The sequence below is a fragment of the Dermacentor albipictus genome, unplaced genomic scaffold (genome assembly GCF_038994185.2).
Source record: "Dermacentor albipictus isolate Rhodes 1998 colony unplaced genomic scaffold, USDA_Dalb.pri_finalv2 scaffold_14, whole genome shotgun sequence".
NCBI classification, from domain to species: Eukaryota; Metazoa; Arthropoda; class Arachnida; order Ixodida; family Ixodidae; genus Dermacentor; species Dermacentor albipictus.
Window position 1 is genome coordinate 3,563,586 of NW_027225568.1, and position 17,855 is coordinate 3,581,440.

The following is a 17,855-nucleotide window of genomic DNA, read 5'->3' on the forward strand; positions in this document are numbered from 1 at the left end:
AGCGAAAGTATTATCGTGTGTCGAGCAGAAATATGTTACTTACATGCAGGTAACATCCCTTACACACGAACACACGGTGCCAGAGTGAGAATACACCTTGCTTGATGTAGAAGAATATTTAGACCAAATACAGAACATAACTGTTTCGCAAAGGCATCAGCAGTGTTCGAGACATGGCCATTTTCATCATCAATACGTACATCTTGGGCGCCCTTTTTTAAACAGTGAGAGCGCACGTAGCTCCAGAAATATTTTATTTACCTCGCTTGCTGGCTTAAACACGTTCAATGTGGAAGAAGTGATCATTGTTACAATCAAACTACAAAGGTGATGACAGCACCTAAATTCAAGCTTCTACGTATCTACGCCTTATTTGCCTGGCTTTTCTGTGTGCGCGGTCTTTCAGATTTATTCTCGTTTATAGTACTTTACAGAACCCGTCAGGAACTTTGAGCCGTTTTGTAGGTAGGAATATGCGCAAATCAAACTTTCATGACCTTCCTAAACCAATTAAATGAGCATCAGCTGTCACATCTACGAACGACCAGTACTAGTTTTCAAGGTATTGGTACAAGCCGAGGCAAAAGTTGACGCTGCGCTTTGTCTCTCTTATCGGAACGGATACTGCGTTTGTGAGCTACCAGAGTTAAAGGAAAAGTTGACAGGGGGTGAAACTTGTAATAATAATAACAATATAATAATAATAATAATAATAATAATAATAATAATAATAATAATAATAATAATAATAATAATAATAATAATAATAATAATAATAATAATAATAATAATCCGTGTAATCATGTCCTTGTTCTTCTACTTCATCTTCATAACCATTACCCCGTCAGAAGTTGCCGTCCGCAAGTCCCTCTAAAGTGTGAGCGATACGAACACATTTCGCTGTATGCATGAGAGTATGGGTTTGTATTTTGAGGCTATCCTCCAACAAATCCTTAAAAAGGAAGGCTGAATCCTGGCGCTTTTAGAAGGACGTCGTCTGGAACGACGCGGCGTGCAATTCTAGCGAGCCCCGTGATTCCGTGGATTAGATTACATTGCAGGATATTACAGCCGAGCACACGAACACAACCACTTGTCTGCTCTGGCCACCATGTAACGAAGCAGGCTTGTCGAGATAACGTCGTAGCTTTTTGAACGGCATATATTATGGAGAAAGGAATGTAGAAGCACAGTGAGAAATAGAGTGCAGGGCTCATTCAATTTCACCCATTACCATCGCCCACAAGCACCATGCTCAAGGAATCAACATAGCAAAATATTTCGATCGCAAAATACTGTATTCTAAACAAGTATAACAATACAACTTTCACATAAATACACTGAAAACAATATAAAACGTTACGAAAGAAATGTGCACCCACTCCCGGCAAGCGACGCCCCAGTTTCGTTGCACTATGGTCGCGGGACAGCGACACGGCGACTAGCTCGCAGCGGTTGCCGGGGACGTCGTCGCCACGCCTTGCGCAAGGTGGGCATGCCGTGCAGGTGGTGGAGCCGCCAGTGCGCCCCCATGCGTCTACCGTGGCCATCGTGCCAGCGAACTGAGTGCACTTTGAAGTCGCCGGTCACGTGGTCAGGAGGGAACGCACGGTCAGCGACTCAGCTTGGATAAGCGCAGCTTAGGTGACGGTAAGGCCGCCTGCAGAGGTTGGGGCTCTTGTGCCGTTGCAGCTGCGACGAGGTGCAGCCGAGCAGACGGCAGACGACGGGCGACTCCTGTCGGGGCTGCCGTACTGCCGTCTACGCTGTTCGGGGCGAACCTGATGGAAGAAGGGAAAAGATGCGAATTGTTTGTGACTCTGCCACGAGGAGAGCCAATGTCCTCTTTCCCAAACGGAAAATTTAAAGAATTGTTACAGCAGGTGAACGAATACTCTATCGAGGTAAACAACATTTTGATGCTTTGAGCTTGTGTGAAGCTGCTAATGATGTGTTCTGCGTAATTAATCGAATATACCTCAAAGTAGCTACTATCATCTTTTCAATGTGTTCATAACGAGTAAAGGACATATTAATCTTTTACACGTCTAGGAAAGAAGGTTTGCCTATATGACGGAGCTATCCCAAAGGAATAGTTATGAGCTGAAGAAGCTATATAGAGTCACCGAGGTGGGCTCGGTGACGGCACCACAGCGCAGCCACCTAATCCGCTTACCTTTGCGATGCAGACGACCGTCCTCGCATTTGCCAGCCTGCTGCTGCCGTCCCTGGCAGGCCTGTCTACGGGGGCGTCATCGGTGTGCGCACTGCCGTACACTGGAGATGACCCTGGCTCCTGCCATCCACCGGCCGGCGGGTGTTCGTCCCTACTGGGTGTGCCTCCAGAGGAGCTGCACGCACCGGAAATCACAGTACCATGGATGGCCACATCGACATCAGCAACAATGCCAACATGTATAAAAGAGCTTCACCCGCTGACACCGCTTCGTGGGCTCGGCACCACAGCGCAGCCACCTAATCCGCTTACCTTTGCGATGCAGGTCAGTACATCGTATGCCCTCTTCGCTAAAAAATCCAGTAATTATATTTTGGTGCAGTTTCCGAGCCCGCACTGCTGTGTCGCCATTGCCGTTGAGTGTGCTCACGTAATTCATTCCTTGCTCATGCTATCAGGTGACGTGTAGACTAACCCTGGCCCTGAGGGCAACGCTGCTGTACTCGCTGAACTACAGAAGCTAAACGCGGGACAGACCCTGTTGATTACGGAAATACAGGGCCTCAAAACACAGCTGAACACGACAGACCAAACCATAGCAAGCCTAGACAAACGAATGGCCGATCTCGAAACACATTACCAAACACTTCTTCACCTCAGAAACGATATTGAAATAATGCAGTCAACCACAATCGACCAAGCTAAAAAGATTAAAGAACTAGAAACACGCCTGGATGACGCGGAAAACCAATCACGTCGGAATAACCTTATTTTCTATGGCATCCCTGACCCTGCTAGCGCTGAAACGTGGACTGAGTCAGAAAAACTAGTCATTGATGTTTGCCGCAAGAATCTTGATATAACCTTGGAACTTAACGACATTGCAAGAGCGCATGGCCTCGCAAATCATTCAGCCGACCGAATTCGTCCCGTAATCGTGAAATTCCTATCTCATAAAACCAAAGACGCACTGCTATCAAATGGCCGTGAATTGAAAGACACAAACTACAGTATTGGAGAGGGCTTCTCCCGCACCGTTCCACACGCGCGTAAACAGTTACTAGTGTTTCCCAAAGCCAATTCTAACAAGTACTCCTTGCGCTTTAAAACCCTGCACATCGGCTCAAAACGCTATGTATTTGACGCATCATCCCAAGCCGTTAAGGAAATAGCATAGCAATCGCCCCGTCACAAAACTTTAACAAATCGTCGACCCGCTCCACCGCACGATGTTCTCTCGTTTTCGATAATATTCACTAACATCCGTAGTCTTCTTCCAAAGCGCGAACTCATATCAAACATCATGTCGTCATCCGCGAGCAACATACTAATACTAACAGAAACTTGGCTAAATAGTGACGTAACTCATACGGAAATTTTGGCCGATTTACCCAACCTCGAAGTGTATCGAAACGATCGAAAAGGCAAACGGGGGGGCGGTGTTCTCGTTGCCATTCATCGAGGCATATCATGCTCTGTTGTTGACGTCGCATCCGACATTGAAGCCATATGGCTCATCTGTCGCGCTCCCCCCGTAACAGTTCTGCTTGGCGTTTGCTACAGGCCCCCACAGACTAATCCAGACTTCCCACGTCATCTGAACAACATCCTTCATAAACTTGTTCTCACATATCCAAATGCCCGTATTCTTCTTTTTGGTGATTTTAATTACCCGGATATTGATTGGCAGAACATAGCTAGTTCCACAATAACGTGTCATGCAGAGGCGAAGAACTTCATCGATGTCTGTTTAAATTTTAACCTCACTCAATTAATTTCCCAACCAACCCGTGTCTCACGAGAATCAGCAAACACGCTCGACCTGATACTAACAAGCAGCCCCGAGAATGTATCATCCATCAGTTACCTTCCTGAAATCAGCGATCGCAAAGTTATGCATGCTTTATTCTCATTTACCTCGACTCAAAAACAGACATCCGATAAAACGATACAACTCTACGATAAGGGTAACTATAATGCAATAACTGAAGAACTTAACACCTTTTTTCCTGACACTCGCTCAATTCATGAAAACTGGCTGATATTCAAGAGCAAATTAAATCATCTCACTAATATGTTCGTACCAAGGATTACCTTTCATACTAATCGCAATAAACCATGGTTTACCCAGCACTTAAAACGACTCGAAAACAAAAAGAAACGATTGTTTCGTACCGCCAAACGTAACGACACGCCTGCAGCATGGGGGAAATACTTCGAGGCCGAAAAATCATACCTACTTTCTGTTCGTAACGCCAAGTACTCATTTTATCACAATGACTTACCAAACTTACTTATAAGAAACCCCAAGCAATACTGGCAAGTTTTAAACCCAACACATCCTCCCGATATTAAAGTGACGAATTATTCACATGAAGCGGTGACTGACCATGACTGCGCAGAAATATTTAACCATGCATTCACATCTGTGTTCACTAGCGAACTCGACGCACCTTCACAATTACTACCCTTTAACTTAGAAACCCCCAAGCCGGCAGTCACGTTCGTCGAAGAGGGCATTTCATCCATAATTCATAATATGAAACTTTCATCATCAGCTGGTATGGACCTGACTAATTCAAAACTATTGAAAAATGTGGAATCAATTTGTGCATCATATTTATGTCTCATTTTCTCACAGTCACTCTCCTCAGGAATTTTGCCTCTTGATTGGAAAACGGGGAAGGTCGTTCCAGTCTACAAATCAGGTAACAGAGACTCGCCCTTGAATTACCGGCCCCATTTCATTGACTAGCGTGCCTTGTAAAATCATGGAACATGTCATCTACTCACAAATCGTAAACTTCTTGGACCGAAACCATTTTTTTCACCCTTCACAACATGGGTTTCGTAAGGGCCTCTCTTGCGAAACCCAACTAGCGCTTTTCCTTCACGACTTGCACACTAATCTAGAACGTAATATGCAGGCCGACACCATCTTTCTTGATTTCACTAAAGGTTTTGACAAGGTTCCCCACCGCCGGCTATTACTAAAACTCTCAAAGCTGAACCTACCCCCTAATATTCTCTAATGGATTGAAGAATTCCTAACTAACCGCTCTCAGTCAGTCTATCTTAACGGCCATCTGTCTACATCTCTCCCGTTTACTTCAGGCGTCCCACAAGGTTCTGTCCTCGGTCCCCTCCTATTCTTAATATATATTAACGAGTTGTCCCTGCATGTTTCCTGTAGTATTCGAATTTTCGCAGATGATTGTGTTATTTACCGCACCATTATTAAATGTCACGATCAATACACTCTTCAGACAGAGCTTAACAGCGTAGTAAATTGGTGTAATAACTGGCTAATGTCCCTCAATCCTAGTAAATGTAAACTCATGTCCTTCACTCGTCGTCACAATCCACATCTCTTTCATTATTTAATTTCTAACACGCAGATTGAGCAAGTACAATCATATAAATATCTAGGAGTCACCCTCTCTTCTAATCTATCATGGCAGCTTCATGTCGGTAACATCATTCCAGCATCAAAGAAAACACTCGGTTTTCTAAAACGTCACCTTCGTCTTGCCCCACCACATGTTAAATTGCTCGCGTATAACTCACTTATAAGACCCAACTTAGGATATGCATCCCCCATCTGGAGCCCACATCAAGCATATCTAATCACGGCATTGGAAGCTGTGCAGAATCGTGCTGCCCGATTCATTCATTCCTCATACTCATATGACGTCAGTGTATCATCCTTGAAAGCTACATCCGGACTGTCACCCCTCTCTTTTCGTCGTCGCATTGCTAGCCTCACCCTTTCTCACAAATTCTTTTATTCTCCTCTCAATCAAGCACCGTATATCGCCGCCGCATCACGCATATCTCACCGCACCATTCATCCCCTTCAAGTTGCCCGCCCACTATCACGTACTACTACGTTTTCAGCTTCGTTATTTCTTCGAGCAGCCACGGATTGGAACGGCCTACCCCATGACATCGTCGCCATCGCTTCAACACCTGCTTTTCAAGAACGCGTAACAGATCACCTTCAATGTTAAATCACCATCGCTGTTTGTTTTCCTCACTACAAATGTAATCCCACCCGTTATGTAACACCACCTGAAATGGGGGCCTTTAAGGAATAAAACTGAACTGAACTGAACTGTAGACGATGACGGGGCTTGCAATGCACAACAGCAGCATAGGCGAACATGGATGAGTACGTATACCATTCGAGTTACTTCAAGCACTCTCTCACCTAACCGTAAAGGGTGAAATAAAACGCTATATCTAATGCTTTCTGTGATATGTATAACGCATTTGCAGTGGAGGAGGAAAGGAGTTGTAGAGCTTTGAGGACATGGGAACTGAGTTGTACGGATGCGTGGAGGAGGGCTCATAAATGAGAAAAACTTTATCCACGCGAATTCTCGCATTTCTTTCAGAATTTAAAAAGGAAGTGGAAGCTAAATAAAAATTCGGCTTTGTGAAACAAAGAAAAGACAAAGAAAAGCTACTTTGCCATTTCATGCGTGCAATGCACCCAAAAAGCAGAACGCTGCTTATACAGGCCTCTATAACTGCGGCAGAGAAATGAAATAGCAAAGGAGGCCGTATAAAATAAAGCTATTCCAATCTGTTTCTATTCCAGTTTCCTGACGTTATATTTACGTAACCGTCGACGTAAGCATCGTTCGGTGACGCTTGGTGTTGTTTACGGAGGCCAATGGAAAGCTCTCGCAGCTATAGGAGGTCATTTTGGTTTGCTTCTGAAGTGCATAGCACTGCCTACCATGACACGTTTTTCTTGTCCAATTGGGGGACCAGAGGCGTGGAGTATGTAGAAGTGGATAGGGTTTCAGTGGGGACGAGTTACCACAGTGAAAGTATATAACCGGACGAGGATGGAAGAGCCGGCGACGGCGATTGGCCCGCTTCCCTTTGCTTAGCTTTCGCTTTGTGGTAGAAGAACGTGGGCACATGCTTCGGAAGGGTAAAAAAGCCGCTTAAACAAACCCTCTGGGTAAGAAAGGTGGTGCAGCGACGTCGCGTACCCGTGAACAAAAGTACGCGGATCATGGGTTCGGCAACAAAACGGAATTCCTTCGTAATTCACACGCGTAAACGGACACGAATGAAAGCGCTAGAAAACTTGCAATGCGAAGTTTTGACTCCAGTAATTTCATTTTGCATTCACAGACACAGGAGAAAATGAGCTTTAACAGCAATCCCTTTTCCGTATTATTTTAATCACGGGTGTTAGTGCCTAAAGGGCTCAACAGCATCATCTGCCGCGCAAAAGTTCCGAAAAAATTCAGTTTTGTTACGTCACTTCGAAGTGGTGAATTTTCGTAGTTTTATTTTACATCGCGTGACTGGCAGGCGAAGCGTGGACAGCCCAAAAACATTTGACCAACAGCGGACGGCTCCTGGTGAAAGAGTCGGAGAATCTCAAATTTCTTTTTTTTTCTTTTGTTCAGTCTAATGATTCATAATACGTCACATGAGTTGAAGGGTTTTTCTGACGTTACGTGACAGACAAGCGATGTGTGGGGAGTTCGAAAAAATTTTAACCAATCGTAGAGGCCTGATTGCCGAAATGCAATAGAAGAATTATAATAGTTTTGCGTTATTGCGCCCACGGATGTTTGGGTAGGTCTTGGTCAAATGAAGCAAAGGGAAGCAAACTGTAAAAAGAAATAGTGCTTATAAGAAATATCACTGCCTCTAGACGAGCAATACAGTATTGCACCTTAACGCCTTAATAGTTTGCCATTTCATTAAAAAATTAAGTACATCAAAACTTCAGACCATAAAAAATGCCATGTTTACAAAAGTGCAGGTGCTGATAAGAGGAACCTTTGTGCAAAATATTCCATACGAAATACAAGCAGGCCTGTTTGTATCTAGAAAGATAGGCGTTTTCGGCACCGAAACCGACAAAAACGCCTCTGGCTCGCTGAAATGAAGCATATCTCAAATCACTGAAAACGAGCTCGCTTATACTTATATAATAATACAGTACCTTATTACCAGTACCAGTACCAGTTATAACTTATACAGTACCAGTAGCACCCACGACGATAATGTGAGAGAGAATAGTATAGAGGGAGTTGAAATCCCACAAGTAACGCCGGAAGAAGTAAAGAACGCCTTGGGAGCTATGCAAAGGGGGAAGGCAGCTGGTGAGGATCAGGTAACAGCGGATTTGTTGAAAGATGGTGGGCAGATTGTTCTAGAAAAACTGGCCACCCTGTATACGAGATGCCTCATGACCTCGAGTGTACCGGAATCTTGGATGAACGCTAACATAATCCTAATCCATAAGAAAGGGGACGCCAAAGGCTTGAAAAATTATAGGCCGATCAGCTTACGTTGCCTATAAAGTATTTACTAAGGTAATTGCAAATAGAATCAGGAACACCTTCGACTTCTGTCAACCAAAGGATCAGGCAGGACTCTGTAAAGGGTACTCAGCAATAGACCATATTCACACTATCAATCAGGTGATAGAAAAATGTGCGCAGTATAACCAGCCCTTATATATAGCTTTCATTGATTACGAAAAAGCGTTTGATTCAGTCGAAACCTCTGCAGACATGGAGGCATTACGGAATCAGGGTGTAGACGAGTCGTATGTAAAAATACTGAAAGATATCTATAGCGGCTCCACAGCCACCGTAGTCCTCCATAAAGACAGCAACAAAATCCCAATAAATAAAGGCGTCAGACAGGGAGATACGATCTCTCCAATGCTATTTCCAGCTTCTTTACAGGAGGTATTCAGAGACCTGGAGTGGGAAGAATTGGGGATAAAAGTTAATGGAGAATACCTTAGTAACATGCGATTCGCTGATGATATTGCCTTGCTTAGTAACTCAGGGGACCAATTGCAATGCATGCTCACTGACCTGGAGAGGCAAAGCAGAAGGGTGGGTCTAAAAATTAATATGCAGAAAACTAAAGTAATGTTTACCAGTCTCGGAAGGGAACAGCAGTTTACGATAGGTAGCGAGGCACTGGAAGTGGTAAGGGAATACATCTACTTAGGGCAGGTAGTGACCACAGATCTGGATCATGAGATTGAAATAATCAGAAGAATAAGAATGGGCTGGGGTGCGTTTGGCAGGCAGTCTCAAATCATGAACAGCAGGTTGCCACTATCCCTCAAAAGGAAAGTGCATAACAGCTGTGTCTTACCAGCACTGACGTATTTGGCAGAAACCTGGAGGCTTACGAAAAGGGTTCAGCATAAAGTGAGGACGGCGCAACGAGCTATGGAAAGAAGGATGGGTGTAACGTAAGGGGATTAGAAAAGAGCAGATTGGGTGAGGGAACAAACGCGGGTTAATGACATGTCAGTTGAAATCAAGAAAAAGAAATGGACATGGGCAGGACATGTAATGAGCAGGGAAGATAACCGATGGTCATTAGGGGTTACGGACTGGATTCTAAGGGAAGGGAAGCGTAGCAGGGGTAGGCTGAAAGTTAGGTGGGCGGATGACATTAAGAAGTTTGCAGGGCCAACATGGCCACAATTAGTACATGACCGGGGTAGTTGGAGAAGTATGGGAGAGGCCTTTGCCCTGCAGTGGGCGTAACCAGGCTGATGATGATGATGATGACAGTGTCATTTGGTCTTGAATACCTTAGTTTCGAGGTGACCTCGACGCTTCGGATGGTACGGAGTGTCAGTCAGGGCTCAGTTTTCCACCGGCATCCAGATGCGTATATCTGCACGAGAAACTGGCTACTCAGCATAGTTTCTATATTTTTCTCAAGCACCCGGGGGTGAGCCGAGCGGAGGCGGTGCTGTTCAGACAATTGCAAACTGGTTCTTTACCCACCCCAGTTTTAATGACTCATCTATACCCGAAATTATATGTGGGTGATGTGCCGCGTGTGCCAGCGGGAGAGGGCCACCCTGACGCACATCCTGTGGGATTGCACCAAGTTCCGCGATGAAGCTTCGACAAGTACAACGATTCCGCCGCAGCCACCAGTCGCGGCGGAATGCTACGACCACGAAAGCCAAACCTGGGCCACCCAGCAGGTCTCGGCGGCTCTTGAAAGACAAAGGCCGAGCGAAACCGACAGAACGTTGCCCCTCAGGGCGACCGACCTCGGGAGTAACACGCGCCGGAGTTGAGTAGAGACCACCCACTGAGAAGACGTCAGGGCGCACGTGACGGCGCCATTTAGTCGTGGTGTCGTTCTGCAGGCGACTGCATGAAGTTGCTTCTCTCTCTCTCTCTCAAGATTATTGAACGGGAAAATCAGTTGCGGAATATTTAGTATGCCTGCTAAGAGAACCAAATAACTATACGTTGCGTTCTCCGCGGTGGCGCGTTTTCTTCCACTTTATACTGTCTTCAGTGCGCCCACAGGGAACGCTGTGCATGTGGCTGTTGACATCGTGAAGGCGATGTCAGCCAAGGCACATCGCCTAGGCTTAGAAATCCCGTATGGCTTTTTTTGTGACTTTGTTGTGCAGTCGGGTGGCTAACGACATTGCCTTTCTGTCGCTCCTTTGAGGACACAATGACAGTGACTCGTAGCTTCCACCAGGCGACACCTTTTCTGTAAGACCATGCTTGAACACCATATGGTCTAGCGACTGGTCTCACGGAAGACTAGAGATTGCGAGGCAAAAGTGGCAACAGCGACCATGGGCTTCGGCGTATTATAACCACGGCGGATCGACAACGCGCAGCAACACATTTTCTCTATCGTTGCATTGTTAAGTTGGCGCGCTTATTTTCTTTTCTATATATTTACATACCAGTTGTATGTTTATAGTATATCTAACATAAAAATAAATTACGGGGTTTTACCTGCCAAAACAACGATCTCATTATGAGGGACGCCGCAGTGCAGTACTCCGGAAATTTGGACCACCTGGGTTTCTTTACCGTGCACCTAAATCTCAGTACACGGGTGTTTTCGCATTCCGCCCAATACGAAAGCCGCCACCGTGGCCGGGATTTGATCCCGCAACCTCATGCTTAATAGCCTAACACCGCTGCGACTACGCAATCACGGCGAGTGTGTCGTCTTCTATATCTCATCCTGCAGGCTTTTATCTGTAACACGTAGTTTCATACGAACTTTATCGCATCTATTATTCCTGTGATATTGCGTCTTTTCCATGGTAGGTGTATATGGTTCAGCTGTGCACACAGAATTCAAACAGTAAACAAGCGCGCAGGCTCTTGCTTTCCTTTTCGCCTTCGAATTCACTAACAGTTAACCGTGGTGCTGTCCGCTTTATGACTCAACACATGCAGATATTAGAAATATATGGTTCATATATTACTCAGCCACAAAGTTGTAGACTTGGTGCAGGTTTTTACCTCGTATCTTCATTTTCTAAGATTTCAAGTTATATGCGATTGAAAGAAAAGATGGATTATGCGAACTTAAAATTTGCTCTTCACAGCCCGTATTTTTTTACAAACTCTATCTATCTCATAACAGCTTCGACTGTAAAGCCATATAGCCCAGAACTGGGTACATGTGAGCACTCTACATGTCGTTCCACAAGTACCGACCTCGATATTTGACGAAACTGCCATATACAATCCCTTTTCTGAACGTATATTTAACGCTGAAAGATTAGGCTACACGAGTACCTCAAGCAGGCCTAGGCAGAGGTTGATCGCGACAGCTTGACTTACGCGAGCATATATGTGACCTACAGCCACGGTGTCCCTTACGAGATAAGATGGCGTAAATGGAATACTAATAAACGAGGCTGCACATTGACTGCGGTGTTTTAGCTGGGCCGTTGTTTGGCTTACCTCGTCTGCAGCCTCCAAAGGCAGCTGCTCGGTGCAGCCACGCCGTCCGCGTCTCCGTTGCTCTCAGCCTTGGAGGCGTTCAGCATCGGCGGGGTGCCACGCGGGTGGATGCGCCGCCTGCCACCCGAGACGTCGAGGCGGCACTCGGCAGAAGGCACGTGGTCGCACTCGACGAACCGGCCAGTCATGGCCGCGGCCGCTCCGCGCGTGGTCGCATCTCGCGCACTGCGTCGACAATGCATGGCGACAATGAGCACTGCGGTTGAACTGCACATTCGCCAAGCAAGCCTTCGAGCAACGCTGCAGCTCGTCTCAGGAAACGTGTTCTGCTTTATTCTAGCAGCGCCTTCCGAATCGAAACACTATAACGATGTGATCACCCATCCGGGAAGCGGGAAAACAGATTCTGGCTGCTCAATTGCGCTTTTTACCATGCATATATGCTACGAAATGATGATTGGCGCGTAATCTACATAGGAATGTTGGTTCTCGAAATCCAACTGCCATGTATTAGGATATAACAATTTATTCTAACTCATCCTAACCACACTGAACATGTCTTATAGACTGCCAAAAACTTATTCTGTGTGTTCCAACAATTGCTATTTTCCATTGTATTTCAAACTTGAAAATTAACCGCGAGCGAAAAGACCTCTAGCAGCGGTATTCTAGGTTAGCATTTTTCTCTTCGATTGTGTTTATTCAGACATGACTTCAATCCAACCAATAAAGAAACGTAAAAAAATAAAAAGGTGTCCTAATAAAATACTTCCCAGGTGCACTGTGATCACTACCTCATGCCCCACTCGCTTTACTGTAAGTTCCTCGTGCCAGGATTTCAAGCACTTTGGTAGTGTTAAATTTTGGCATTCTCTTCATAAAGGGCCAAAAACCTGAACATCCCTTGATACCCCGCTTTTGTCTATGTGGCACAATGTGGTATCGGAAAGGTGCCCTTTGGGACAAGAAAGTGTCTGAATTGACGCTTTTCAATTGTTAGTTTGCTATTTGATTCTTATGCAATTTGTATGGTAGCAGACGGCGGCATCGTATATGCTCAGGAGCGCCACATTATCACGTACCCAAACATGGTGTTGTTGTTCTCGTTACAATTATTATTATTATTATTATTATTATTATTATTATTATTATTATTATTATTATTATTATTATTGTTATTATTATCATCATCATCGTATGCAGTTATGCTAAGTTCTTAGCCCATTTTTATACCATTGCTCACACACGAAGATATATCAACACAATAACACTGAATCATCGGCTGTAACCCTTCATGAAGCAATACTATCCAACGAAATGATGTGGTCTAGCTGTGAGGAGAGTTAAAATCAGTTGGGGAACTAAAACTACCAAGGAACGAATCGATAAATATAAATGACAGGTGCTATATTCAGGGGTAGAAGATACAAACCTCCCAATTTTCGGACGGGTTCTCCTTGGCGCAAGTCGTGTTCGTCTCTTCTTCTCTAGACTTTTTGTAAAAGAATAGCGATAATTGCGCTTTCGGCGGGCTTTATCTTCCTTCTGCCTGACTAGTGCCGATACGAGACATTGCTGAATTCGCACAAGTCCATTCAAGGCGCTCAATCGAGACTCCTTGCATGGCGTTGGGACGTGAAAAGTAAGAGATGAAATTTTTCGTATTTACGGCATATAGCGGAATAGAACCGACTGAGTGAGCCGACATGTTCATTTGAGGCGTGAACGTGTAACTCAAGTTACACGCTGTCTTTCTTTTCTTTGCGAGGCAAAACAACCCATCGATGGGATTTTTACAACATTACAGAAATAAAATTCCTCTGTCCACTGAGTATGTTCGCAGTGGTCCTGACATATGATATAGAAAACACCGAATTGATCGTTACCTGCATATTAGAAGGCACACGGTGAACCTCGAGGCTACCACCGTCTGGTGCCAGGCTCCTTGCACGGCCCATGGTACTTGCGTGGTCTTGCACTGAACCACGCTGTCCTTGACGCCCATGTCAACGAGCGGGTACCACTCGGCCCTCGGGAACAGCCTCCTGGATTGTCCTGTGAGGCTGCCGCAAGTGCGTTCGTCGACCTTGGACCACGGCTTGAGCACAAGGTTGCGATTCTCTGGGAGGGCGTCCTCGATGGTCGAGTTACGGAAGGCGTAGGACACGTCATCCTTGGCCCCATCAGGAATTGCAGCGACTGCAATCGAGGAAGGCTTCTTGCGGTATGGCGTCTCTTCCGAGATGGTTGACAGGCAGCCTCGGAGGACACAGTGAATTTCGATGCCGCCAGCTACACCGATCCCCATGACAGGTAGCAGGACGATGCCGTTCCTTTCTGCGATCGTTCCAAGTGCGTCCGCCACGATGAGCTGCGTGTTCGAAAGCGCGAGAGAGGTTCTCCTCTGTCGCGTGGGTCTCGCGTGCCAGCGCGCGAGGGAGTCGCGTCCGTGTCGTTCTTCTTTTTGCTCTCTTCCATTTCTAAGCCTTGTTTTAGCGAGTGATGGCGCTTTGCTAATAGGCTCTATTTTGGCCCACTCGCGAGCCCTAGCGGGGAGTGAAATTATCTGAAGACAGAGTGTGCAACAACGGCAGCCAGTAAAAAAAATAAGTAAATAAATAAATGAACTGGCAGGGGGAGGGGGTACGGGCGACACAATGGCGCGCATGTTGACTATTCGGATTTCCGTATTGAAAGACATGTCAAACGCTGAAATACTTTTATGAGACAGCCGCTGTACAGATTTGGGCAACATTTGTTCCATTTAATAGATAAACTTACAGGCTATCCAGTTCGGGAAGCACAATGTCAAATTATGGCTGTGCATATTTCTAACTATGATTGATAAGAACGGGGAAGTCCAAAAAATATACACACGCAAATTTTACACCTATAATTCTCCAGCAAAAACAGACAACGCACTGCTCTCAAGTGCATCTTTGAGCACATAAAGCGGACAAACGGGATGTATGAAATCACAGTCTACGTGAAATTGTTGCAGTGTTTACAAGTGTCTTGCGAAAGTCATAATAAAAAATAGTAGTACAGTTCAGAAAGGTGTGTCATAGATCACGTTTATTTGCTCTAGGCGTATTATTAGCAGTAGTTTAGTGGTCGGAAATGATGTTTTTCCTTGCTGAATTACAGAGTTGTAAATATGGCGCTGGGTGTTCTTGCATTTTGAAAATATCGAACATTATTGATATTACATTTTTCTTTGAAATGCAACAAACCGCATTGAAATTACTGTTGTGGTTGCCGACTAAAAAGAAATCTGGTAGTTTCGCACGAGGCGAAGCATAGAAAGCGATAGCAAATTATTAGGCTCTTATACGGAGGGAGGATAGTACTTTTATCGGCCGTAAGCGTGTAAACATTGGCGTATTGACTAAATTCACAAGCATGGTTTTGTGCGCGCGCAGTTAAACATGAACGCATCTCACTAGATGACCGCGGACACTCGCTGTCAAAATGCTGGCGTCACGAAGAGCGGCATATGCAGCGAGCGAATTGTCTTTCGCGCTGTCTCTCACTTCAAGGCGTACTAAGCAGGACGTGCACCGCGCACACGAAACCATCAGCCAACGCCACACCTACGACTATGTACCGACCGCCTGTCGCCTTCGCGATAGGGCCGGCGCGACCGCGCTAAGCCGTGCCATACGCAGACGCCGCCAGAGGAGAACGTGCCTTCTCCTCCATTCGCCGATCTCTCGGTGCCTTGCGCACGATGGAAGACGGCGCGCTTGCTCCCCGCCTTCCATCCTTTAACGAGGTAGATCCAGCCACCATCTTCGGCTAATCCTCGCACGCTCTCACTCGCTCCTATAGCATGCAGCTCGCGGCCACGCCGTTGTGGAACTTGCACTGTGTACGGGATATCATGTCGACGGTGGCGGCGGAAATGTCTCTGGAAGTGTCTATATAATTGCTCTTGCAATGACACGATGAGGGCTCCCGAGCTAAAGCTAAGGCATGCCTCACATACTGTTAGCCGTGGTAGAGCGCGTTCAAAGGTGTGAAATCGTCAGGGCAGTCAAGCAATGCAAGTTGTCAACGTGAATGCCTGCCTGTCTATCTGCAGACGCCGCGAAGCGGCATGCAGCCTGCACCTGCGAAGGCGTATCACCTCTTTCTGGCGACTTGTATCGTTGTATCATTCTTGAATTGTTGACTTGTATCATTCCCCGTCGAGAAGGCAAGAAGTTCCTACGCGCGCACTACGCACACATCGTTGTGCAGGAGAGCGCACCGTCTCTTTATCATGATCATCATCATGAACATCATCCAAAACATTTATCGGTTTCTATTTACAGGGTCTTTTGTGGCAGTCTGTCAGGGTCTTTCTTGACGCTCTTTACTGGGTTTAGCAGGGGCGGGACCCTTTGTCCAGAGCCCCAGCGGTTTCAACTGCCCTGCGTGCTCGCTGCACGAGACCAATTTGGCCTTAGGAGCGGTTGGCGGCCAGCCGTGCCTGCCATTGCTCCCCACTTGGATTTATGGTTTTGGGGACTGCTGTCATATGTTGGCATTGCCATGTGTTCTCATAAATGGTGGCCTCCGGGTATTTAGCTGCGCATCTGGCGGGGTACACGTTTTAGTGGGTGGATTTAAGTTGGGCAAGGTTCCTGTCTCGAGCTGTCTCGAATCCGTGACCTCCGCCCTCGTGAGTTATTCATGTGGACAGGATATCGTATCCTGGTTCCCCTGCAGTAGTGTGCCAATAAATCCGAGTATTCGCTTGGAACAGAAGGTGGACTTTTGAGTTTGGATTCTTCGGGTACACGGATTGTGTACCGTCGAGTAACCCTGTCCGTCTCTTCGTTCCCCCCGATTCCTGCATTTAAGCTCACCCACAGGATATTGTGTTGGATCGGCTGTGTTTGGGTTATGTGGAGTGTTACACGGTTGCCTATTCTGCTGTTGAGGAAATGTTGGCAGGCGTCCTGTGAATCAGATGGAATGGTTAGTGATTGGCAGCTTCTTAAGCGCTCTGTCGCAGCTAGAGCGACGACTCTTAAGCTTGAGTCACGCTTCTTGAGCTTATTGAGCCACTTGTAATTTCGGAAAGGCTTGCGTTGATGACCATGGCCATTCTGCATCCTCGTTCGCGATTTTGTGCGGCTGCGTCCACGTACATTACTGTCATTTTTGGTGGAGAACGTGCGTTTGATGTCAGTGCGTTGTATGTTTTCAGCAGATGTCGCGTCCGTTGGGTTCCCTTTTTTTTAAATATGTTTGCGAAACTTTCGCAAAGCTTGTAATAGAACCTACAAAACATGTTTCATGTTAATAACTTTTGCACGGCATATGCACTCTGTGGAAGGATTAACAAATGAAAGAAGGATCCCCACGTGAGTCTGTCTTTGCCGTCCGCCCAAGAGGTGACGTGCAAGTAATGATAGCCAATAAAACTAGACGCGTCCCTGGGGTTAAAATTCTTGTCTCCATATGACTAGTTCATTTATCAGACGGAGTCGGCGGAGCTGACGAAGAGTACAAGCTTGGCCGAACTGCTGGCCTTCCTTCATTACGCCCCGGCTCTTTGAGGTCTCATCATGGCCTATTCTAGCACTTTGAAGGTACCCTAACCCATAGGAGGAGGAAAGAGAAAAGAAGAAGGCAGGGAGGTTAACCAGAATAACGTCCGGTTGGCTACCCTACACCGGGGGAATGGGAAAGGGGAAAGCAAAGATCACAGGGAGAGAGAGGAGGGAAGGAAAGAAGGAAATGCGGCAAGTTCGCTGACGCGGCGGTTTTACAGAAATTGCCTTAATAGTCACAGGTGGTCGCACAAACCCGTCGTCCTTAAGAAACACATAAGTGCCTTCACCGCTTTAAGGGCCGACGGGCGATGGGGGCGGTGTTCCAGGAGCACCTGCACAGAAAGCGGCCGATTGTCCAGTTTTTGGAAAGCTTTGGCAAGT

General features: G+C 46.2%; 1 protein-coding gene across 2 annotated transcripts; it reads right to left on the bottom strand.

The window, feature by feature from the left end:
• Window positions 1-1,279: 1,279 nt before the first annotated feature.
• On the bottom strand, window positions 1,280-14,318 carry LOC139051756 (uncharacterized). 2 transcript variants are annotated; one of them, XM_070528755.1, is made up of 4 exons: window positions 13,815-14,318; window positions 11,929-12,153; window positions 2,177-2,351; window positions 1,280-1,781 (listed from the first exon to the last, which is right to left on the bottom strand). In XM_070528755.1, the coding sequence occupies exons 1-4, from the start codon at window positions 14,234-14,236 to the stop codon at window positions 1,641-1,643; spliced, it is 963 nt and encodes a 320-aa protein (XP_070384856.1). In that variant the 5' UTR covers window positions 14,237-14,318; the 3' UTR covers window positions 1,280-1,640. The 2 variants fall into 2 exon arrangements, with proteins under 2 accessions (XP_070384856.1, XP_070384857.1); XM_070528756.1 differs by lacking the exon at window positions 2,177-2,351.
• Window positions 14,319-17,855: the final 3,537 nt, after the last annotated feature.

Coding starts and splice junctions, on each gene's coding strand:
- LOC139051756 (XM_070528755.1), bottom strand. CDS start 14,236: ATGGGGATCGGTGTAGCTGGCGGCATCGAAATTCACTGTGTCCTCCGA. Junction 2,352..11,928: donor CTTTGGAGGCTGCAGACGAG/GTAAGCCAAACA, acceptor CGGTGCGTGCAG/CTCCTCTGGAGGCACACCCA. Junction 1,782..2,176: donor CGGTCGTCTGCATCGCAAAG/GTAAGCGGATTA, acceptor TTCTTCCATCAG/GTTCGCCCCGAACAGCGTAG.